Consider the following 25,077-nt stretch of genomic DNA (forward strand, 5'->3'; position numbering starts at 1 on the left):
AAAATACGGCTTTCTTTTTTGTGCTATATTAACACATCCTTTCAAGTTTCAACCTTTACCTGGTTATTTGAAGTGCATTGGTTTCAGTCTGGTGCTGAAGGCAGCCAACCCTAAAGGCCAGTTAGATTTCTAGAATACATATAGATTAACAGGATGGTCTCACACACCGAGTTTGGGAAGAGGGAGAGATACAGCTCATGAATCATTAGGTCAGGCAGACTTACATCGCTGTGGATCACAAATAGCAGTGGGTCAGTGCTGGTGCTCCATGATTTCAGAACTACGGGGCAGGGTAGGGAATAAGCAAGGAAATGAGGTTATTATGGGAAAGGGATGCACCAGAATACAATATTCAGAAGAGACAGCTGGATAATACTGTATGGTTCTAACAATAACTGGAACCAGGTGCAATTCAGAGCATCTCTGCCTAATCACACAAACACAAAAAGGAGAAAACCTTTCTGCTACAAAACACTCCCCCCCCCAAAAAAAAACCCCTTCTGATTTTCAAAAGGCACTCTAAGGGCTCCATCTGATCACAACCACCAGAAAGGCCACTTGCAAATGAACTGTAAAACTGTGGTCAGCTGTGATGTCACAAAGGCTCACTTGGGGTACTGAACTGTGATCTAGTCTGCAGCTATTATAGGCTTTGTACAGACCACAGCTTCACAAAGACTTGGAGACTCTTGTATCTTACTGTCTTTTGTGGGTGTGCCTCCCATCTTAGTATCTGGTGCACTACACATTTATGAAAACTCTTTGAGCAATGTCACGGACTAGCCTAAAGTAGTTCCACAGATGTGTGGCCCGTTCTGCTGTAACAGACACACGCCCACATTCCTCTGACTGTTGTACAAAAAGCTTTAAGAAGCAACATGCTTCCTGTCCACTCCCACACCTGGAGTATAGAACTGGTAAAGTTTTTATTTTTAATTTTAATTATCCAGAGATGAGTGGTTATTCACATAAATGCTAATGTCATCATTTTAAAAGGAAAAATGTGCATGGCTATAGTTTTTCAGGAACATTTTCTTCTTTTAATTCACAATTCTTTGGACAATATGTGCTCCTCTTTCAAATCTTAACACCACAATCTTATGCATGAATTATCATGGGTAGTTTCCAGAGTTACATGGGACTCACTTCCACAAATATGAGATTACACACACACGCACACGTTAAACAGGCTTATCAGTCTTCTAATCAACTGACTTCAATGAGCTCCCTCTACCTTTCATTTTTACAACTATCATTCTACTCAAATAAAAACTGACTAAGAATTAGCGCTACTATAGTGATAAAACAGGTAGTAGCTACTATTTATTCACAAATGTAATTGTGGGAGAGGAGGAGTGAGAGCTCTGGAAGCTTCCTGGGGCCCTGCTGCAAATTTCTGAGAGCATAGTGAGGAAGGAAAATCCACTAGGTCTGTGAGTGGAAAATATACTGTCATACCACATGTTACGTTTGCTTCAGGTTGAGCATTTTCAGGTTGCATCCCGCGGCAACCCAGAAGTACCGGAAAGGGTTACTTCCAGGTTTTGCCGCTCGCACAGTCACGGAAAATGACATCACGCGCATGCGCAGAAGCGGAGATTCGCGACCCACGCACGCGCAGACGTGGGTTGCGTTCTGCTCATGTTGCAAACAGGCCTCCGGAACGGATCCTGTCTGCAACCAGAGGTACCACTGTATATTAATAAATGGAGAACAGGGAATGACAAATTTTCCCTGCTCACCACTTATTCCCACCCCACCCCACCCCCACGTGTGGGGTTATGATCACATAAGTAAAGTGAGTGTAAGCTGTGGATTTATTCTGTAGCGCATCCCCGGCTTAACGACTCAGGAAAGGTCTTTTTTGCTGCCTCGGTATTTCCAGCATTACTGGAAGTATCAAATGGCTTGCATTTAAACGTCCTCACCAGGCCTGGTTTGCTTAGTCATATGTATTTCATAGTACCCTGACATGCAAAATTTTAACAGGCCTATTTCCAACACAAAGATAAAGAGACAGAAAATGGTTCATTGGCTTTCTTTCTTTCTTTGTTCGTTTCCTAATGACTGCTGTTAAACACACATGAGCAGGGCTAGTTTGTTTCCCCCTTCAGCTGTAGTTTTTTTAGAAAATGGTCCTAATGAGCTCCCATTTCATGCAGGAGCTAGTGACAAATGTTTGGATTTGATATCCCGCTTTATCACTACCCTAAGGAGTCTCAAAGCGGCTAACATTCTCCTTTCCCTTCCTCCTCCACAACAAACACTCTGTGAGGTGAGTGGGGCTGAGAGACTTCAGAGAAGTGTGACTAGCCCATGGTCACCCAGCAGCTGCATGTGGAGGAGCGGAGACGCGAACTCGGTTCCCCAGATTACGAGACTACCGCTCTTAACCATTACACCACACTGTTCATTCACCTATTCATCTTACTTATGTGGTATTCTTATACACTGCTTTTCATCAGCAATGCAATTTACAATTAGGTTACCAGATTTTTTTCAATGAATCCGGGGACACAATCAATCAAAATTTTTTTGAAAAGAGAGGAAAAAGTTATTTAAAAAAATAAAGAATTAATATCTTCTCTTCTGTAGTCTCTTCTGTTACACGGCCTTCCTCTGGGTCCTGGCCTTTCTTGAAGCACTAGCCATGCTTCGCCCCTCCCTCCCTCCCTCCCCCCCCATCCTTGCACTGCGATCCCCTACAGGCTTACTCGGAAGTAAGCATTAGCAGAAACCCCCTCCTCCTACTGCTGCCCTGCCCGCCTGTCTGGGCATTTCCTGTGCAGGCATCGCCCGGAGGCCACCCATCCATGCCACAGTGTGCCCAGTCAGCGGGTCCAGGGCAGAGCCAGCGGCGAGTGGGAGGACGCGCGCTTGGGCTGGATCAGCTCGTCTCTTGCTCGCCTCTCGTCTGCGATGGCCAACGACAAGCTGGCCAACAAGCTGAGCCACCGCTTGCAAGTCGAGAAGCACAATGGCGAACCTGAGCAGCAGCTGCAGCCGCCCAAGCACCAGTTGGAGACTGAGACCAAGCCGACGGCCTTGGGCAGCAGCGCTGACGGCAAGCTGAGTGCCAGGTTGCAGTGGTGCACCAAGCTCAACAACCCCGCGCTGCTCTCCCCCGGCGGCACCCAGCACTGCATTTTCAGCCCCATATGATGTGTCTTGTGCGCAACACATCATATGGGGACTACCAGCAAGGCAAAATGGCGGGCGCCACGGCAGCGGGCAGCTCCTGAAGCCAGCCAGAGCCAACTGCGCTACCAGGCTGGCTCTGGGCTGCTGAGACTGCCGCTGCCACTCCTGCTGCCATGTTTCCTGGGGAAATTAGATGAAATCCGGGGACATTCTGGGGATGGAATTTGTCCGGGGACAAATTTGCAAATCTGGGGACTGTCCCCAGGAAACGGGGACGTCCAGTAACCCTACAATAAGTTATTTTTTTCATCTGCCGATAATGCATTTTGCATTCTACAGTGGTACCTCGGGTTACATACGCTTCAGCTTACAGACTCCGCTAACCCAGAAATAGTACCTCGGGTTAAGAACTTTGCTTCAGGATGAGAACAGAAATCGTGCAGCAGCAGCAGGAGGCCCCATTAGCTAAAGTGATGCTTCAGGTGAAGAACAGTTTCAGTTTAAGAACAGACCTCCGGAATGAATTAAGTACTTAACCCGAGGTACCACTGTACATACATAGGAATTCAGACAGACCCATCTCTCTACACTACAGTACAAATGGACACAAAATTGGTATCAGAATCTGCTGGTTACCTGAAAGTGGCCATATGAAAGAAACTTTAATGGCAGATTCAGGTATGAGACTGAGGAATGTCAAGAAGTTAAAATTGAGTTTAATACACAAAATGGCCTACAACCTTCCCCTCAACTTTCTTTTCTTGGAATAAAGGGCATGTCTGCTCCACCATTTGCTCATAAAGAACTTTTAATGTTCCTCCTTGCAGTGGCGCATATGGAAATAGCCATGCAATGATGTACTGCTTTGGGCTTGAACACTGAAGCACATGGAGAATAGTCCTGCCTGAAAAGCTGATATGTCAAATTTGTAGGACCAAAGAGAATTCTAAACCCCACCTATTCTATAATGTGTGGCAACCACTTTTGGATTATATCCATTGAGAAGATTGCGTGAACTGTAAGAATCTGATGTGATATTTTAAGCAACGTGATTAATGTGTTGTTTGTTATGTTATGTGTGAGGTGCAACTTGAAAATGAATACAAATATTGTTTAAAAAGAAGTTCATGTCTATATCTATGGCTATAAATGTAGTGGTTTTCTATCTAACTACATATATTAATTAACATAGCAAATTAAGGCCGATTGTGTTATCACTGATTACTTTTGTTGTGAATGATCACTGTGTTTATGTTGCATACTTTAAACTCAACCACTTAAGAGATTTTCTTTACAACTGGCATGCAAATTCTGTTGAATAAATGCATAATAATCTCAGCCTATATTTTATACATTCCATAGTCATTTTACTCCAATGTTTAAAACATTTTAAAAGTTAGTATTGCTACCTATATGACTTATTAGTCACTTACTGCAAGAAATCTCTAAACAACTTATAAAAAAGTTAAGGCACAAATGTGTAGCACAAAACCGTAACAATAAATTTCAGTAACACCATTTCAATAATCCATAAACAGACCCAGCGGAACCCCCCCTCTGCAGAATATTTCATCAAATGGGCCATTATCAAGCTAATCATAATCCATTAAGTTTTAGCTTAGTGCCAGAAAGATGGTTTATGATGGTGCCAGGTGGACCCTTAAATAAATTTGTTAAAGTGGTCCTGGATTCTTCATTCTTTTAGCAGCTTCAGGTGTTTTAATGCAACATTAGTACTAATGGGGGGCCTTGCTTCTGAATAATCACTCATAGGATCACATTCTACACATATTTTAACACCTGCAAAACAGAACCTTTTCCATGTTACTCTTTTTTAAAAGAAATGTTATAAGATCCGGTACCACAAAGCTATCACCAGCCAAAAGCTGGTTTAATAATGGGACGGGCGCTTGTAACTTTAACAGCAGCAGCACAATACAAAATTTAGGTGCAGCACGTACAAGCTGGGGGACCTCCGCCTCCACCTGGGGTTTGTTTTCTGTGTGTGGTTGTTGCCATCACGCCACTTGGTAAAGGTGCATTAAGTTCTGTTTAAGGAAAAGAGGAGAAAGCTATCTATGCTGGCTCTTCCTTTTAAATTGGGGACTATTATCAGCGCAGCCCCTACAAATGTTTACTCAGCAAGTAAATCCAACACACTTCGACCGGGTTTACTCGCGGGGAAGTGTGCATAAGCTTGCAGCCTGGCTCCTCCAACCCTCTCCCTCCAGTGCGAAGGCTGAGGAGAGGGAAGAAAGCAGCCGCGAACAACGCCAGTAGGGCAGCCCCAACAGGAATTCCCGGGATTGCTCCTGCCTAGACAGGGAATTCCACCAGCGCGGGGGAGGGGAAACTCCTAGGAGTGACTCTTTACTTCACGCTTACTTCCGGGTTTCTGCTCACCCGCATGCGCAGAGCCTTATCTGCCTCACCCCGGACTCAATCTCTTCAGACCGTACCATTAGCAGATCATGGTGCGGGGGGTGCCCGGTCTTTCCCCAACCACTCTTCTCGAGCTTATTCGCCCCTGGAAGCTTTCCGCTTTAAAGGTGTGGTAACACTAGCCTTCGCTTCAGCTCCCCGTTTCGGCTTTGGCCTCCCCACCCGTCCCCGGCAGCCCCCCACCCATTTCCGGACGTTGGTACACTCCTCTCCCAGCAGATCCTGTGGCCGGGCAAGACCACCTCACTCGCCCCGAGGGGGAGGAGCCGAGGGCATTGTTGGGTCAGGGGGCGCGCGCCGCCCGCGGGGCTAGCGTGTTGCGGGCCCGTCACAACCCCCCGGCAGCCGCCGCCCGCCGCTCAGTGTCACCTCAAGCACCACAGGGCGCGGCCGCCTCCTTTTCCGCCGCCGCCGCCGCCTTCGCTTCAGCTACCCACCCGCCCCGCCGCTGCCGCCGCAGTGGTAGCGCCCGACTCCAGCTGACCGGCCTGGAATCCCGGCTTCGAGCCCCGGCCTGGACCCTCCGCCTGGAGCTGCCCCTTCCTTCTTCCCTCGGCCCCGGCCCTGAGATCCGCCGCTGCTGCTGCTGCGGCCGCCAACGCCGCCGCCGCCGCCATGGGAGACGCCGGCAGCGAGCGCAGCAAAGCCCCCAGCTTGCCGCCCCGCTGCCCCTGCGGCTTCTGGGGGTGAGTACGTGGTCGGGGAGGGCAGCGGGCAAAAGGGGCCAGGCCTGGCCGGGGCTGACGGGCTGGGGTCTCTCCGGTCCCGAGGGCCTGGGTGGGTAGGTGGGTGGGGAGGCCAGGCCGGAGGGGAAGGGCTCGGGGAGGGGAGCCCCTGTTTCTTGGGGAGGTCGGGCGCCCTCTTTCCACTCCCTTTCCCCTACTGGAGGAAGAGGAGGGCGGCCCTTCTCCTCCTCCTCCTCCTGTCACTGGGATCCCTTCCCGAGGCCTGTGACTGCCTCGGCTGCATCACAGTGGCGGGGGAAGCCGGGGGCTTGAAGGCCTAGTCGCACTTCCTGCCAAGCGGGGGTGGGGGCTGGGTGACGAAGAAAACCCACGATTTATTTCATTCTTCGCTCCTCTCTCTACGGCGGTTTGATCTCTAAGCTGTTTTCCCTGTTTTCCCCTCATCTCCTACTCCTTTCCTGCTTTTTTTTTTTTTAAGCGTGTGCCATGTAATTTTAATTCTCAGGTATCGCAGTGTGTCAACTTTACTCTTATATACTCCTCCCCGCCGCTCCAGGTGTGACATCTATGTGTGGTCTTCCTCGTTGGGGATAAGAAATGGCAAGACAACTTTCCAAAAGGGTGTGGCTTTTAAGTCCTTGCTTCCAACTCTTCTCACATCTGCTTCTCCCATTGCCCAAAGTTAACGAGAACCTTTGTTCCAGTTTTGTGACTTTCAGAGGAATAATACTGTAATGGCACAAGCTGTGTGGCGCAGTGTCATCAGATCCAAAGGAACTCTTCCTTCCTTTTTGGGGTTAAAGGCAAAAGTGGTAATCTTGCCTGTGAGGAGCTTGTAGGCCACTCCTGTATAAAGGTTATTCCTTTTGGCCTATGTAAAACTAGGATAGCCATGCTAATGCTTGTGGTGGTGATCTTGATTTCTAGTTTGTTTTTTTGCTTTTTTAAAAAAGGAACATGGTTTCTGAGGTTAGCTGTAGATTGTCTGAATTAGGAGTTATGGACTAAAGCAGGAATGGCAAAACTATGGCTCTCCACATGTTGTTGGGCTAAAATTCCCATTGCCCTTGATCATTGGACATGCTGCCAGGAGTTTGGTGTACAAGAACTGGATGGCCACAGTTTTCCACTCACTGCAATAGAGGCATCCTGCAAAAGGAGAAGATTGAATAAAAGACTTGGTTGACTTAGTTATGTGCGTTGACAATAATTTACATCGTATAGCAGTGATGGCCAAACTTGGCCCTCCAGCCGTTTTGGGCTACAACTCCCACCATCCCTAGCTAACAGCACCAGTGGTCAGGGATGGTGGGAATTGTAGTCCCAAAACAGCTGGAGGGCCAAGTTTGGCCATCACTGGATAGCCTGTCTGAAGTCAGGCTGTACATATAATGTTAATTATGACAGATATAAATACCATGTGTGTATATGTGAATTCAATAAAGCATTGTATATTTGAGTGAAATTTATAGTCTATTCTGCCTTAAGCATGTTAATGAAGATAATGAAGGAGTTGAGTGTTTCACTCAGCATTTGAATATTGCTAAGCTTTCTGAGCTTGGTGTTTTGTTTGTGTCAGTAGCCATTCAACCTGAATCAAAGCATTGGTACAATCATTTTTAATGTTGCCTATTGATATACCTCAAATAACATACATTTGTCTAGGACAGGTAGTAAACATGAATGTGGGTGTATAGCTTGAGAGAATGTAGTGCCTTAAACATGGCGCCTTCAAGAAAACATGCTCTTCAGTGAAGGGATATGTGTAACAAAAACTTACACTAAATAAATCAGAGGAAATCTCGGCAGCTGTCAGGCTTACTGTACCCAAATACAGTGGTACCTCGAGTTAAGAACTTAATTTGTTCCGGAGGTCCGTTCTTAACCTGGAACTGCTCTTAACCCAAGGTACCACTTTAGCTAATGGGGCCTCCCGCTGCTGCCGCGCAGTTTCTTTTTTCATTCTGAAGCAAAGTTCTTAACCCGAGGTACTATTTCTGGGTTAGTGGAGTCTGTAACCTGAAGCGTCTGTAACCTGAGGTACCACTGTAACCTTAAAAGCTGGTTGTCAGGTTTTTAAATAATTTGGCAAATTGCAAGATTTAGGCATGTTTATTTTATTTTAAAAACTTGGAGGTCCTTTAATATATACTTCTTTAATCAGTATGCAGTGGTCACTTGCGCTATACACATAAGAATGGAAGAATAATTGCTTGTTTTTCGCACCCCCCTTTAACTTTGCCCTTCATAGTTCCTTCACCTTTTATCCCAAAATTTTGAATCATGCGGTCTTTGCTTTTATTTTAATGTTCTTTCAGTTTGCGTTGTTTAACATACAGAAGAAGGGCAATATCAATTGGTTGCATTGCCATGGAGTGCATATGTTAAATTTGGACAAGCTTTATATTTTTAAGTTAACATAACTCTTCATATGGATACAAACTAGTTTTAGCAACCAGAAGTCTTCTCCCAACCACTTTTGCTTTAAACCTTGCACAATAAGTAATAAAGAGAACCCAAACAGTAGCCAACAGCAGTGCATTTTTATTTGATGACCATTTAACTTCCCAAAATCATCTCCAGCAGTATGGTGGCCTACATGTTTGCTTTTCCTTTTGCGACTATCTCATTGCGAAAGTTTCAGTTACTTTCTTCGCATCCAGCTTAATATCTGATACGTTCAGGAACACATTAAAGTGCCTGTATACAGGCTGAGGTTCCCACACAGTTGTGTGCAAACCTGAAGTGGCAAGCTACATTATAAACTGGTCATTCATCAGTGGGAACTTCAAGGCATCCTCCAATTCCATGTGCACTTCTTCCTGCATACTGTTTGATAGTATTTCACCTGTATTTTAATGTTCCTGCATCCATTTATTAATAGCAGTGTTGAATAGTGATATTCTTGTAGAGGTACTGTTGGAGATTCATACTTCAACATTAATAATAAGTAAAATTATTATTGGATTTTCTCTAGTTTGTATATACCTGTTTTATGGTAGCATTGTTGGCCATTTTCTCCCCCCACGCACACAGACTATGTGAAACTTCTGTAGGACCTCATCAAGTCTTGCTGAAGTGGTCATATATAGTAGTAGTAATAATAATAAGTGTTCTGTTTTTCCCTTCAGTTAGCTGCATGATTTTTGCAGAGGCATTGGCTAGGTGGCTTTTTTGCTACTTGATCCATCTCAGCGAAGTGCTTCCTGTGTTTCTTGTATTTATTTATTGTATGTTTACTATTTATATTCTCCACACCCTCCTCCGCCTTCTATGGTGGTTAACTGTCAGGAGAGTTCTGAAAGTAAAAACAAATAGCTTCAGGGTCTAGACATCCAGGGCAATACTGAAATGAATGTTTAAACTAGTGCAAGGATTAACATTAGTGCAGCAGGACTTGCCCTCCCCCCCCTTGCCCCCTGTCCCCAGATTTGCTTTGGGGGTTGGGAGAACCCGTAGAGCGGATTAGGGGTGTCTGCTAGAGGAAAGGGGGGATGTTCCATCACAGAAGAACTTCATTCTTCTCAGCACTATGTTGACAACAACCCTTTTTTCCATATCAGAATCTTAGAACTTTGAATCATTCAAAATGATATAACAACCACTTTTATCTACTACCACTTTCTTGAAACCCTCACTGGCATCCTTATTTGACTTTTAAACCTCTTTAGCTTAATCTTTACAGTTGTACAGTGGTACCTCGGGTTACAGATGCTTCAGGTTACAAACGCTTCAGGTAACAGACTCCGCTAACCCAGAAATAGTACCTCGGGTTAAGAACCTTGATTCAGGATGAGAACAGAAATGGCACGGCGGCAGCGGGAGGCCCCATTAGCTAAAGTGGTACTTCAGGTTAAGAACAGTTTCAGGTTAAGAACGAACCTCCAGAATGAATTAAGTTCTTACACTGTACCTCCCTTTGCAATAAAGAAAATGGCGAGCAATTTGTTTTGTCTTTTAAGGGCTTGCCTTCCTTTTTAAGCACAATTAACACTGTTTCTGTTGTCTGTTAACTGTTTAATCCTATGCATGATTACTCAGAAGTTATTCTCACTGTGTTCATTCATTCACACTCTTGTAAGTGTTTAGGATTGTAGCCTAAGACTATTGCCCAAATTACCACTCATCTCACAATTTGGTTGGCTGAATGCCACCTTTAGCTGAACTGAGGAATGCTGACGGTCAGGCATCAAGACCACATACTTACTGTCTACCTAGGTTTTGAAAATACTCAAAGTGAGTTCTGTTTATCAATAGTATCTCTCAGGATGCATACTTTAAAAGGGAATGCTTAAGGAGTGGGGAGAAACTTCCAAGTAAGACCAGATACCTTTAATTGCTCAGATTTCTGAGACTGGCTTGTTTACTTGTGTGTTTCTGAGGACTTAAGACAGAGCACAATCTCTCTTGGCACTTATTGCAGGGCCTATGCCTGTTTTCAAACTAAGCCAAGCCCCAGAATAGCATAGTTCCAGCTATATAAACATGCTTTTCCTGTGGTACATGGCATGGCTGCCGTATTTCAAGACTGGCAACATAGCCAAGCTAGCATCTGAGGAAGAAAACAAAATTTGGACAGTCCTAAATTCTAGGGGGGAGAGTTTACTGAAGTATCCCTCTAAACAAACACCAAGTTCAAAACACGTTTGAGACAAGTGGAGCATGTTCATCTAAAAGACATATTCAGACTTGTACTTGAATTGTTCACTCTCATTTTTCTGTGTGCACGTGTCTGCTTGCCTGATTGCCTTTTCACCAACTTGGTTGTCAGCAGTGGACATTTTTCTTAAGCCTGGATTGCATATCCAAAGGTATTTTCAAAAGTACTCCTGTATTTACTTGTAGAGCATGGGATGTGTTTTCAGCAATCAAAAGGAGTGAGAAAAGGCTTGTGGGCTTGGCATTTGCATTGAGGTTTTTGTCTTGAAGACTTCTTAAATTCTTTTCCAAGCAATTAGTATATTTCAGGACACTTTGAGTTAACTTTCTGAATCTAGCTTTTGTTTCACGAAGAAAAAACAGTTTATTTAGTCTTGAATATGAAAAGACTGTTGTTGCATTTGATGATGCAACTGAAATTCTTGGTAATGTTTGGGTCTAGTACCTGCCAAAGGTTACTCTTTGTAGGGCAACACAGTGGTATTGTAAGGGAAATGCTTAAAGGCACACAAACAAATAGGTCTTGCATGCAGAAGTATTTACTCTTGCTTTTTGTACTATGTCTTAATTTGGAATACATTTTAATTGTATTGGTTTTTAAAGTTTCTGAAATGTATCTGTGAAAGTAGTATGAGTTGTTCCCGTGCTGCCTCAAAAGAAACATTTTAAATAGTCAACATAAAACAAAAAACATTTTGGTTGCAGTTAGTGGAGGAAACTCTAGTGCAGTTATTTTGGCAACTGAAGTACTACCATTTTAGTACTACTGTAATGGTGGCATTACAGAAGATGAGAGGGAAGAGAACAAATGTTTCTCCTGTTACAAATTGTGGCTCACTTTTGTTTGAATGGCATGGTGAAGCTGTTTTGTACTTGGACATGGAAGGTCACTGGGTAACCTGTAGCCCTGGGAATGTCCCAGAGGTCTAAGGTCGGGCTATTGAATTTGAGCATATCTGGAAACAACTGCTTCCTGAATAGCTTATTTCTCTTTCATGCAAGAAATTTTATTTAGAAGAAGGTTTAGAAGATTGTTAACTCTTGTGAATGGCCTAGCAGAATATCAGATATTTGTATTGCATCTGAAACTTAGGGCTCAGCTGAACCAGATCCATGTGTCGCCCAACCAGCTATGTTGGTAATCAAGTTACATAGAATAAGGGTTCTTTTTCTGAATTTAAAAATAAGCATATAATTGACAGTGTTCTGTAAAAAAATATTAATGCAGGAATCTGCAAACTGTGGTTGTACTTTGTAGCAGGCCAATGTTTTATATCTCTCGTGAGAAAGGTGTGGGGTCTTGTATGTGACATCATACTCGGGTTTGGAGATGCTTCTAATCCTAGCGGAACTACAGAGTCAAGACTCCATCCAGTTCCAAGCTTCCGCTTTCTGAGGCTGTGTAATATTGGAAAGAGCTCTGTCCTTCTTCAGGCTCTGGAGAAGAGTAGAGCTCTTAACAATAAAAATACTTGCTTGGCAAGCCCGTGAACATCCTACCATTGAAGTTTCCGTGTGGATGTTACTTAAATCTACAAATTTGGGCAAGTCAAGTGGTCCATTGTCCTCCAATTCAGGATTAAGGAGTAGTAAATTTATATCAGTGTACAAGACTATTCTTGATGTGTGAAACCAGAAGAAACGTTTGGTGGAAACTATCTGATGCCCTTGAATTCTTGGGATGGCAGTTCTTGAACATTCCCATCCTCCCTGGAGTCCCCAGTGCTCCATGAAAATTTGTGTTAGAGTTGACAAGACTCTCCAGGACCGGGTAGATGGCATCGTGAGACATCAGAAAATACCCAATGTTTGAGCTGAGTAGGCCTCTTAGGGATAAGTGTGAGATTGGTGCTACCACTGAAAAGGATCTGATCTTTGTGGATACAGGCCACACTTCACTCCGCAAGGAAGCACAGAGCATGATCTTAGATGTTGAACTGACACCTAGCATAGTTAAAATGAATGAAAGAAAAACAGCATAACAATCATTGAATGAATAACAATCATTGCAGTGATACATTTTTTGGCAGTTTGTTGTGGAGACATTCCTCTGTTTTCTAAACAAGATTCAATAAGAATCTGCTGGAAAACTAGGTTCGCCATTTGGGACTGCAGCTGTTCCTTCACTGAAGTTTTGGGTGCTTGTACTTTATAATATTGTTTCCATTTCTGTTTGTCCTTACAGAATCAAGTATATTGTGTGCTTTGTTTTGCTTTAACTGGAGTAGAATTGTCCTCTTTCGACATCCAAATGAGACTGGAATAGGCAATTGAATTTATTTGTACCTTTGAGTAAATGGAACTAGTATAGTGGTGAAGAATATGAACTGGGAAGTACCTTCTTTTGAAATGCGTAGTTTGCATGCAAGCTGTAGTTCTCATTTGATTTAATCAATTATTCACCTCACTAGGTAGCCTTAGGCCAGCTTTTTCCAACTTGGTGCCCTCCAGATGTTTTTAGTTACAACTCCCACACCTTTAGTCAGAATGACTAATGGTCAGGGAAGATGGTAGCTGTAGCCCATAATATCCTGAGAGCACTGGTTTAAGGAAGGCTGCCTCAGGAAAACCATTATCTCTCTGATGGTCTCCACTGCAATATGGATGTAATATGGACCTACTGTTCAGGGTTACCTTAAGGTTTACAGAGTGGATGTGTCGAAAGTTCTTTGAACATTCTAAAGTTGTTTTTAAGGTTTCTGATTTCTAAGTTTGGATTAGTTGGGAAAGCTACTACACTTGGCAGATTAGCAAAATGTGTGTGCAGTCTGTAGGTTGATAGGAAACTTGTAAAGTATAAAATTGGGCTATTGGTAAGGATTTGAAAATTTGGAGCCAAGATAGAGATGTGAACAAGAAAAAATGAGTAGTCAGAAGAACGTTTGCTGACTGCTACAGACCAACCTGGAGCTGTGGAATGATGTTTATTTTAGCTATAGCCAAATTTTGAAGTTATTGGGTTCTTAATGTTTACACACAATTTGCTAATCATAATTTATAACAACAGATTGTGAACTAGTAGCAATAATGATATAACTTGCTAGTAGTGTTCTGCTGCTTAATTTTTCTCAAATCATTCCAACTGGGATACTCCAAGGAATCAGAAAAACTAGGGAAAAGATGACCAAATCATATGCATACTTAGTTTGTCAGCAATTCCTGTATAGAGGAACTTACACTTGAGTAAGTATGAAGCGGATTGATCAGCAAGACCCGACTGACACCCAGGAATAAGCTACTTTAGGGCAGACCAGAAGAGAAAATTGTAGAGCATCACTTGTTGCTACCTCTAGCTCCTACCTAAAAGAACCCCAGTGTTTAATCAAGGATTTATAACCCATCCCAGACAACAATAACTCCTCTGCTAAGCTTTGGATAGCACGCCTGTTCTTGCTTACAGACAGCACCCTAACCTGAAACAGCTGTTTACCATCAAGAGGGCCCAGAAGGAATCAAGCCCAAGAACCAAATCCTGCAACAAACCTGGGTGTCAATTCCATCCCTACATCTTTATCAATACCATTGCAGGACATGATAATGTTGGGCACAGCACCAGCTCATTCACCTGCTCATCATAAAATGTAATATTGGTCATCAAATATTACAGTGCTCTTCTGCATTCTGCATAGGACAAACAGGCCAGTCCCTGCATAAATCAACGGAAACAAATCTGAGATGGTAGTACTTGAACAAAGGAATTTTAAAAGGATGCTCCAGGGTGAAACTGTTGAATTACAAGATTTTCAGCTCTGTTCATCTTGTTCTGAATAGAGACAATGACTTCCTTTCCCACTACAGCATTTAGTTAACTCAATATAAACAAGTTGGTTGGTGATAAGACATGCAGGTGTACCTTGCATACATAATACATTCCTTCTCAGATTGAATTGTCATTTCCTAGTTTCGCTGCTTGCAACCTCCCCCTTCCATCACCATGTGTGTGCATGCGCACAACTGAGGATCATACTTCATGGATGTGATAAAGTGGATTCTAGCTTGTGAAATCTTACATCATAATAAAACTGGTTATTCTGTTGATTGAGAGTGACCTGTTATAACTGTTAGACATTTAAGTTGGCCACCACTCTTGTACGTGCAGGTAGGACTATTAGGAGTTCTAATAAAATCTTTTCATCTGATCTTCAGTGACAGGATTTCTCCCGACACAACCCATTATTTGTATATGTGCATTCATTCTCCTCTTCAGGCAAAAATACACTGTAGTCTCCTTGAGCAACTTGTATTGTGCTAATAATCTAATAGCCAATTTAAAACTAGTTTGCTACCAGTTGAAGATCTTGGTACTTGTCTTTCACCTTGCTTACCTTTTGCTGCACGTGAATTATAAAACTAAATGATTATTGATATATTAATTCTTAGAACTGTACTTGCTTGCATAAGCCTATTCACTTGGGGGAAAGTGCCAACCATTTCAAAATTAAGGCTGCTGCTGAAGAAGTGCTGATATAGTGTGAAAGCTGGGCTTGAATGTGGAGGTGTTGCCTAATGTTAGTGATATTAGCAAACAATCTAAAATGCCACTGGTTCAAAATCTGAGAAATGTTAGATATTGAGCTGTGAAAGACTTGCTGTGGTGAACTTATTGAATTACAATAATAAGTATGTATAAAAATACATAGCGGCCTGGATTCCAAGTATATGATTATTTTTGTATGCCTAAGAGGGCATTCCACAGCAGCCCCTTGTTGCTCAGCAAGCAAGTTGAGATTTGGCTAGTTTGAGAGGTCAGAGTCCTTATAGAGACAGTTGCTTATCTATGTTACACAAAAGAATACTAGGCACCATTCTTCTTGTATTTGTCTCAATCTTGGGAGATCAGTTAGATAATGTCCATTTCACATGACGCATTGATTGTCAATAATCTTTTCATATGAAAAGGGCATGCTTTCATAAAAAACAATTAGGGAAAATCCAGTAGAACAAGCTTCTACTTGAACAACAGGACCTGTCTCTACCCTCCCATGGAGCCTGTAAACTCTGCTTTAGAGGGTTGAGGGACCCTCCTGTGCAGATTTGCAGGGGATGTGGGAAGAAGTAGAGGAAGGATTTTGCTCGCTGATTGCATTAAGTTTTGCAGTATTTTATATGCAACAAAAATAGGTTTAGCTTGTTTTTCATTTTATCTTAATTCAAAAAGCAGTTTTTTTGTTGAATTAATACTTGTAAGGGGACTTTATGTAATCCTAAATAAAATGGTATAAATGTTGTTGAATACATTGGGAGTTGTCTTTGGGCAAACATACAGCACCGCACTGTTAAAAGCTATGGCATGTTTTTTCTAAGAACTTCGAATAATATGGTTTTGGGGCCTAATATTGAAGGTCATAACAGTTGGAATTTAAATCCTACGTATTTGTAGGCCAGTTCTCATGTGTGCGGGAGATTACTGGGAAATGTACTGACTTTTGAGGAGTTCACAATCTGTGCTCATTGTAGGGGGCTGGCTCCCCATCACAACCACTTGATCTTCTGTCTCATACACCTTTCCTTGTCACTCTGCTGCTATTCTGTGGTCACATTGCTCGTAGTTTTGGTGAGAGGCTCAGAATACTACAAACACCAGAATAGTCAAATTGAGATGAAACAAGGCAAATAAGTTTATGAATGGATTATATGATTTTCTTCAGAAGGTGTGTGGTAGACTTTTGGATACAAACTATGAGTAACCTTGTTTGTAGTTCCTTCAAGAGTACTTTAAAGCCCATGAGTTAAGTTCATGTAATCTCTCTTGCAGTGATGAGTGTTAGTTTTATCTGAGGATGTTTGTTGTGTAAATTGCTCTCAAATCACTCTTGACTATGAAGGTACCTTCAGTCATACCAGCCAGCCTGCACCTTATTATCAACTTCTGAGCGGCCCTGCTTATGTGACTGTCAGTGAGAGTATTCAGGTTGGTGAGCAAGTGCTCTCTCGGTGGTGGCCCCACTTTTGTGGAACTCTGCTCCAAATGATACTAGATTGTTATAGTTTTATATAATGCAATTGTATGTGCTTAGCTTATATATATTTCTTTGCTGCTGTGTGATGATTTTTATTCTGGAAAGTAGGATATAAAATAAATATGTTGCCCTCTAATGTTCCTGTGGCAAGTAAAAATGTTCCAACGTAGATGGATGCAAAGTGTCATTTCTGCAATTATAACATGCTGAAGTCTACAGGGGGGGCAGAAGAATCCAGTTTTCCAATTGCACTTGAGTGTGGGAGAACAAGCGCTACTATGCTGGCAGAATGTACAATGTATTGTATGCCTACCCAGCCCACCAGGGGATATACAAAAAAAATAAAATCCCAGATTGTAGCCACACACACCCAGCATCCATTCTTCTGCAATTATTTGGGTCCCAAGTCATTTAGAGCTTTGTAGGGCATTAGTAATACATTGAGTCAGACTTCATAGCACACAGCAGCCCATGCAGAATTTCTTAGGATGAGTATTGCATGATTCCATCTTACTTCTCCAGATGCCACCCGTGGCAGTTGCATTCTGCACTTGCTGCTGCCTCTGGCCCATGTTCAAGCTGAGCTTTCAAAATGTGTTGCAAGCAACCCAAATGCAAAGCATGAGTTAATGATACTGGGCTTTCTTTATGTCAGCGCATTCATGGTTGTGATAGAGCAAATGTTTAAGGGAAAACTAGTCCAGCAACTTTTAATATTTATTTCTGATAGTAGGCACAATCCATAGAGATAAGAATGCCTAAATTCTGCTGAATTGCCCCCATGATTAATGGATCGTTGGTGACGTAACAGTTGAAGACTGGGCATCCTTATTTGCAAACAAAAGCTTTAGCATTCTGCTTTCATTAATGTGGAACATGTTTGTCACCAGTTTAACCCATAAGGAACAATGGGCAGTATCCAACTAAATAGATCCACTAGTGCAAGGACTTTGGGCTATGCAAAGAAACTTTCCCTCCATCTCCTTTCACTGCCCCCCTAAATTTGTTCTAGGGGTTCCCACAGCCCCCTTGAGCAGATTTGGGGAGGGTGCAAGGGGAGAGGAGAGCAAGTTCTGTTGTTCAGGCAGAAATATCCTGGTAGTTGATCGTGAACAGGCACTTCTTGTTTATCTTGGAGCAGTTGTGGTTGTTTACCTTAAGCCTATTTAGCTTTCCCCCCTTTAAGGTAAGGTTGGTTCAATTAGTTATTTGCAGTCAGAATACACATTTTGCTTTCAGACTAAATACTGTATCTGAATCGCTATGAGTCAAATCCTAGATACTAGCTGTGCAAGTTTGCACATATCACTTTCTCCCAATTTTAATAGTTATGTTGGCCAAGCCCCCGCTGTGCCATAAAGCCAAGTATGCCTCTTAACAACCAAGGAATACCAGGGATGAGAGATCTGAGCTCAGCCTGCAAATTCTTGCCCTGTTTAATACTAGACAATGTGCGCACATGTTTATCTTTATCGACAGCTTGTGGCAATTATGATTGTTTCAGTTTGTCTGAAGGCATTTATTCCTTGTTACAGGTGATTGTGTAATCCCTACATTACAAAAGCATTTGACTACTGATCTATGATCAGTAGGCTTTGCCCATCTTATGGAAATAGCACTCAACTAATATTTTCCATCCCACATTTGTCTTGCAGCAGTTGCCCAATATTTAATTGCTTTCTAGTTGGAAGTGAAGTTATTCCTTGGTTCATTAGCTGCTTGAGTGGGGCAGTGTTGCTCTCCTGTCTTCCCAGCTTTGCACATCACTGCTGTTTACCAGAAGGGCGAGGACCAGGAAATGGGAGCTTAGTGTTGGCACAATATTGGACTGGCTCTACTGCTGTGCCTGTGTAAAGTTCTGATGGCCAATAGTGACTTGGTTGGTTCTGTTAAAAACAGTTTTGATTATTATTTAGTTGATTTGATGATTTCCTTAGAAAATAATATTTATGAAAGTTTCCATAATGCTGACAAAGTTCCATGTAGCATAGCCCATCTATGGAGCGGTTACAGTTCATATTAACAAGGTACAATAATTTAATCTCTCTTTGCCTCTGGTTATCCCACTAGTAGGTACAGTGGTACCTCGGGTTAAGTACTTAATTCGTTCCAGAGGTCCGTTCTTAACCTGAAACGGTTCTTAACCTGAAGCACCACTTTAGCTAATGGGGCCTCCTGCTGCTGCCATGCCTGAAGCAAAGTTCTTAACCGAGGTAATATTTCTGGGTTAGCGGAGTCTGTAACCTGAAGCGTGTGTAACCTGAAGCGTATGTAACCCAAGGTACCACTGTACTGAAATAAGGTTTGAAAAACAGTCTTGATTTAGCTATTGATAATAGTGATTTTGTGTATACTTTTTACTCATAGTTTCCCCAGTGTTTGTGTGAATATTCAAACAGATTCCTGTTGTCTCCACATTTTAACTGAGTTTGCTGCTCAATTAGAATTAAGTTATTGTAGCCTGTCAGAGACATTCCTGATTCTTGTGAAGAACTTAATGACTGCAAGTACTAACTCTTAAGCTACCATTGAAGGCACCAGAGAACAGAATATGCATAGAACATTTTAATCAAAGAGTAACTTCATCCAATTGGCTTGAATCCCAAACATTCCCCACATTATGAATATGGACAGTTAATTAATCCTGTTACTACGTATGTACGTGCATGCTTGTCACCCTTGGGGGGGGGGGGAGAGAGAGTTCTCCAGCGGAGTCTGTAATATTTATCCTCCAGTGACCATTCTCAAATACTTTATATCATTGTGATGGTTGATAAAATGCTGTTTTCTTGGCAGGTATCAATATCGTCTGGTCTGGCTCAGTAGACAAACAACTGCGTCTTTAAAATCTTACTGCTTTAACAAATATCAATATCTGATCAATAAAATGCATTTTTAGCTGAAGAAAGAAGCTTACACCAGTTTGCAGGAGAAGATATTGATTTTCTGTTAGATGCAAAAATCCTTTATTTTTAGATCTTGCTAATGCTGTTAGTGTATATTGAGGATGAAGGAAATTAGAAGGTTTATTTTTGTGGATCAGAAGCACTGTTGTTATACAATTCATTTTTACAGAAGGAAAGGAAAAAGCTAGCTGGGAAAGAAGCTGCTTGTGAAGCTTAAGAAAGAAACTTTAGGCTTCTGCTACTATATGTAAACTAGAATTCTTGCTAATCTACAGAAGTTGAGCATCAGCAATGTTCTGTTGCTGTGTCTGGTCTCACAACTCTAACCACTACACCACACTAAGCTTATTGTTAAAATCTACCTACCTTCTCTGCGATGTACCCATGTATTTTCTATTGTGTCACTTTATTTTTCTTCCTCTGATCATTCTTACTCCATTTAACAAAGGTAGGCATTTTCAAATACGTTTTCTGTCTTCTAGAAGGTAATACCTTTCATTCTCTTTTCCTTCAGCCTGGCTTTGTCTCATGTATACTATTTTCCCATTTTTATTACTCCTCTTACTTTTTTGTGTATAAAATAGATGGCAAGCCTGCAGATAATTTATGTTGACAGCATATTAAATATTGCTGTTTATTAATGTGCACTTTGGAGGCCAAGTAAGCATCATAAGAGCAGTAGTAAACATGGTGACCTTTATTGATGTCCTTTGCACATTTTTTTTAAAATATGGAGATCACTTAGCAGTATCTACATACATTTAGTCCAGTAGCACCTTAGAGACCAACTAAGTTTGTTAAGCCAAATCATAGCTTAGCATGCACAAGTAAATGTGCAACCTCTCGAAGAGGAAGCCATGGCTTAGCTTAGTGTGTGTCATCTGACCTCAGGCTTGTGATTTAGCTGTCTCCAGACAAACTATGAGCTGTAACCAAGGTTTGTCCTAGGATTTGCAGCTCATGGTTTGTGTGGGAAAGCTACGTGTGAGTCCTTGGTTAAGTCAAACCAAGCCTTAGCTCAGCTCCACACAGCAGCAGAGCAAATGAAGGAAGAGGAAAGTGGCTACAATGTCTTTCTGAGAGTCCCACACATGCCAGGTTTATGCTAAGCCATGGTTTGGTGTTATGTATGATCAGGCCAGTGGGTATTTCTTATCTTACGCTCGCAAGTCATTATACAGTGGTACCTCGGGTTACAGATGCTTCAGGTTTCAGACTCCGCTAACCCAGAAATAGTACCTTGGGTTAAGAACTTTGCTTCAGGATGAGAACAGAAATCGAGTGGCAGCAGTGCAGTGTCAGTGGGAGGCCCCATTAGCTAAAGTGGTGCTTCAGGTTAAGAACAGTTTCAGGTTAAGAACAAACCTCCGGAACGAATTAAGTTCTTAACCTGAGGTACCACTGTATAGCAAAGGGAAGAGCATGCACAAAGCCATTGTACTTTAAGCTATTATTGTTATTCTTAATAATAATATTCTGGAAGCAGGCTGTGTAAAGTAAAACTGAGGGCAGGAAGTGAGACTGTTTTCAAAAACATGTGTTAAAGCTTTTCCCCTAGTTAATGCAAGCATTTGTTTTCACTTTTTGTATATAATAGGCTGATCAAATGGACAATACCTCTCATTCAGACATTTTTAAATCTCAGTTTGTTTATAGCTCAGTGCAGTTACTTTTTTAAAAATGCTGTTGTGATGTGAGCTGCTTTGAGCTCAACATTTGTTGTTGGAGAAGCGAAATACAGATATTAAATAAATAACAACTCCGCTCATCAATATGTTTGTGTTTAAATAGCTGTGGAGCTGGAACGGGTTGGTTCTGTATTAGTGAATCAACCAAGTTTTACTCACAGTGGACCAAATGAAATTAGTGGACCTAACTTAGACATTTTCATTAATATCAATAGGTCTACTCTAAGTAAAGCATAGCTGAATAACACCTGAGTTCTATAAGGAGAATAGGTTTGAGGGCTATATGTATACACATGAATAGTTGCTGGATTAATTTACTTGCATGGGAACTTACGTTTTGGCTCTGTAATTTCTTTTTGTGAAAGACAGAACACAGTTGTTAAAACATAAGAGAATTTAGTTTTAAATACAGTCTTGGTAAAGCTTTGAAGAGAGATTTCAATAGTGGTAGCTCTTAATCTTAACCACTGCTTATAGGGCCAGGTTTTGCAAATGACAGCTACTTGTCTCTTCCTGGCAGAAATACTAAATGCTCAATAAAGTTTTACAGAATTTGCGCTTAGGTCATATATTACTGAGTATAAATTTCGCAGAAAACAATATGTTTAGGGTTATGCTTTAGCAAAATACCACAAGTGTTTATTCTGATCATTTAGCTCTTTTCGTGTTTTGAAATTTACACAGGCATGCTGGAATAAATGCTCATTAATGTGGATTTAAAAAACATTTTGATTTAAATTACACCTGTGTCTGTGATAAGCCTGCACCATTTAACTGTACAATGAATGGAATTCTTGGTGCTATTGCAGTTAAGCTATCATCTTCCCTTTGCCAGTTTTCAGTTATTTAGTTTTGACAGCTTGTGATCTTCACAACTTGTCTTAAGGTTTCTATGGCAACACAGCGTAAATGGCAATTGACACCAGAGATGTGCATGTGCATATATGGTGAGCTAATATTGCCCTGCAAACTAGAAACTTGTATGCAGGGTGCTTCTTGCTTTTCATGCCATTCCCACAGATTTCTAATGCATTTTTGCAATCACTGCATACGTTGAATCACTTTGTAGCTATGGCAAAAAGTAAATAAACTTGAATTGACCCCTTTAAATAAATGCCTGCTGATTCCTTACTTCCAGTTTGCTTTGATGCATGTCTTTTGTTTCCTTGTTCCTTATCCGATCTTCTGGTTAGACAGAATTTGGTGTGGGTTGAGGCAGTGAGGTATGAATTTGGTGGCTTGTCCTAGGAGTTGCCTGAAGATGCCAAAGCCTGGATTACAACCCCTGTATCATAGCTTGTGTAGTGACTTGAGCCTGTTTAACTTTTGTATAAGGCAGGGTAATGCTTTATGTTACGGCTGGGTTTTTGAAAAGGCAAAGTAATAGGAAGCCCAGGCTGGACAGAATTAGGCCAGATAAGCCTCCACGTTTCTCTGATGCATGATTTAAACCTGCTTTTGCCTGACAGACAAAAGCTGCAGATTTTTATTATAATATCCAACTTTTTTTTACAACACCCCCATTTTCTAAATCTATGTAGCTGAAACACCATTAAATTCTTGGAAGTGCTGACATAGGAAACTGGCTGTGCTACCTTAATGATACAGAGAATCATTTTGCTGCCCTCACCTCAATTTGCTGATTTACTAGCCTGCTTCTGACATCTGTTTAAAATATCATATTTATAGAGCGCTAGCTAGCTTTCATAGTTAAAGCTACTTTAAAAAAAGAGAATTGTATTGGGATCTTAATTACTCATAAAGGATGATCAGAATGAAAAATGCAGTGATATGTATTCCTATTTTGAAAATCAGGCCTGTCATTAAAATAGAAAAGCTGTTAGGGTTTCAGTTTTGTCAAATCCATTGCAGCAAGTAGGCAGCCTTAATGAATTCAGAATATACTAATAGTGTTTCAGTATTGTATATCACTCAAGGAAACGTTTCGGTTTTTAATCAAATCTGTCTTAAGAGGAGGCTTCTTAAGTATGGCTGTATCTTGTATTGTCCGTATTTTAGTAATGCAAATATATAACTATCAGTTCTTGAATCCAAATACCAGTTATAAGGTAGGCAAGGATGTCTGGCTCTTTAAAGTTTCTTACAGGGTGAATTTGATTTAAATCAAATTGATTTAAATCACGATTTAAATCACTAGTCAGTAACACTTGATTTAAATCCTTTTTTTACAGAAAGACTCAGTCTTGCTGGTATGATCTTAATATTTACAACCATATGAAGGTCTCATTTTGGGAATAATAAATTTTCAGAGTAGTTTTTACAATTATATCAAAAATTACTGATTTGATTGAATTAGAAATACATAAACAGATAATTATGAAATTATGGTGAGGTTTAATAAGTTAACTGTTTATATTTGGACAACTTTTCTGCTGCACTTTATTGGAAGGAGAAAAATAATCATTTCCTTAATAACCACTTAAACAATTTATTTAACTAAAACAATAACATTATAGCATATGTATCCACGTTTGATAACTGATGTGGTTAAACATTTTTTTTTAAAAAAAACTTGTACTGAGTTTTAGCACACATGAAAAACTTAAAACAAATCCTTATTTCCTGATGGACTATAATGTAGTGGAAGGTTAGCCTGACCAGGGAGGTGGTGGCCAACCTGACATTTTCAAAGGAGCTGGCATTCAGCACCAATCAGCTGACTCACCCCAAGAACAAGCCCTTTCTAGGTTACAATGTGATGTCATAATGACATCCCACCCACCTGGTCAAAGTTGGCCCTCCGGGGGGGGGGGGGGTTCAGGAGTTGGGCTTCAGTCCGCTAAACAGATCAGAGTTCTACACCCCTGCTCTATGGTAAAAATCTACCAACTTCACAAATTCTGAAAGATTTTATTGAGCGTTCCGTATTTTACACCCAGCACACACTTCAAAGGGCCTCCTTTTGTCAGATGCAGACTGAAAAGCGACTTACAAATTTACAGAGTGAAGGCTATGTCATGTCCATTTCCTCTATTGGAAATTCAAGCATTGTATTGAATTAGTTCTACAAAGGACTAGAGGTGAATTATTGGTTACCACACATTTGGAGGTTGATAGTTCAGCAAAAGTTGGGAGGGGAAGACGCTGCTCCTCTCCTTGCTAATAATTACAACATAATATTCTGTACGAGACAAATGAACACTGCTCTGCTCTGGTGTTGTTTGAATTTGGCTGCCCTTAATGATCTGTGACTTAGTTAAAATTGACACAGAGTTCTGTTTGCCTCTGGTGCTCAGTGATTGATTATAGTTGAAATAAGTACAGTGATTATGGCAAACTTCTTTCTGTTCTCAATAATGCAGAATTTGGTTTCTGCACTATTCCCATAATAACAGATCAAAATGACTATACCAAGGGGGTTAGTAGCAATGCATACACTGTAGTGGCTAACACTTTCAGGTGCACCCCTTCAATATGTGAAATAATTCAGATAGCTCATTGAGATTTTATCAGAATTATAGGTGATCAGCTCCAGGTTGGGCAAAAAAATCCTGCATTGCACAGGGATAGACTAGGTGACCCTCTTGGTCCTTTCCAACTCTGATTCTTTGAATCTGTGGATTCATATGCCTCT

The 25,077-nt window shown here is 41.4% G+C and overlaps 1 protein-coding gene and 1 long non-coding RNA gene across 2 annotated transcripts in view; one reads left to right on the forward strand and one right to left on the reverse strand.

Moving 5' to 3' along the window:
* Positions 1-5,018: 5,018 nt before the first annotated feature.
* On the reverse strand, positions 5,019-5,617 carry LOC310758419. Its single transcript, XR_014545764.1, has 2 exons — positions 5,527-5,617; positions 5,019-5,189 (listed from the first exon to the last, which is right to left on the reverse strand). It is a non-coding gene; the product is annotated as an uncharacterized lncRNA (long non-coding RNA).
* The window catches only part of ZFAND3 (zinc finger AN1-type containing 3), a 136,452-nt gene continuing 116,962 nt past the window's right edge, over positions 5,588-25,077 (forward strand). Inside the window, exon 1 of the mRNA XM_083604635.1 lies at positions 5,588-6,269. Within this exon, the coding sequence (XP_083460761.1) occupies positions 6,199-6,269 (71 nt within the window). The 5' untranslated portion in view covers positions 5,588-6,198. The remainder of the gene's footprint in view (positions 6,270-25,077) is intronic.

Source organism: Podarcis filfolensis, assembly GCF_964270895.1.
Source record: "Podarcis filfolensis genome assembly, chromosome: 3".
In the NCBI taxonomy this organism is placed as follows: domain Eukaryota; kingdom Metazoa; phylum Chordata; class Lepidosauria; order Squamata; family Lacertidae; genus Podarcis; species Podarcis filfolensis.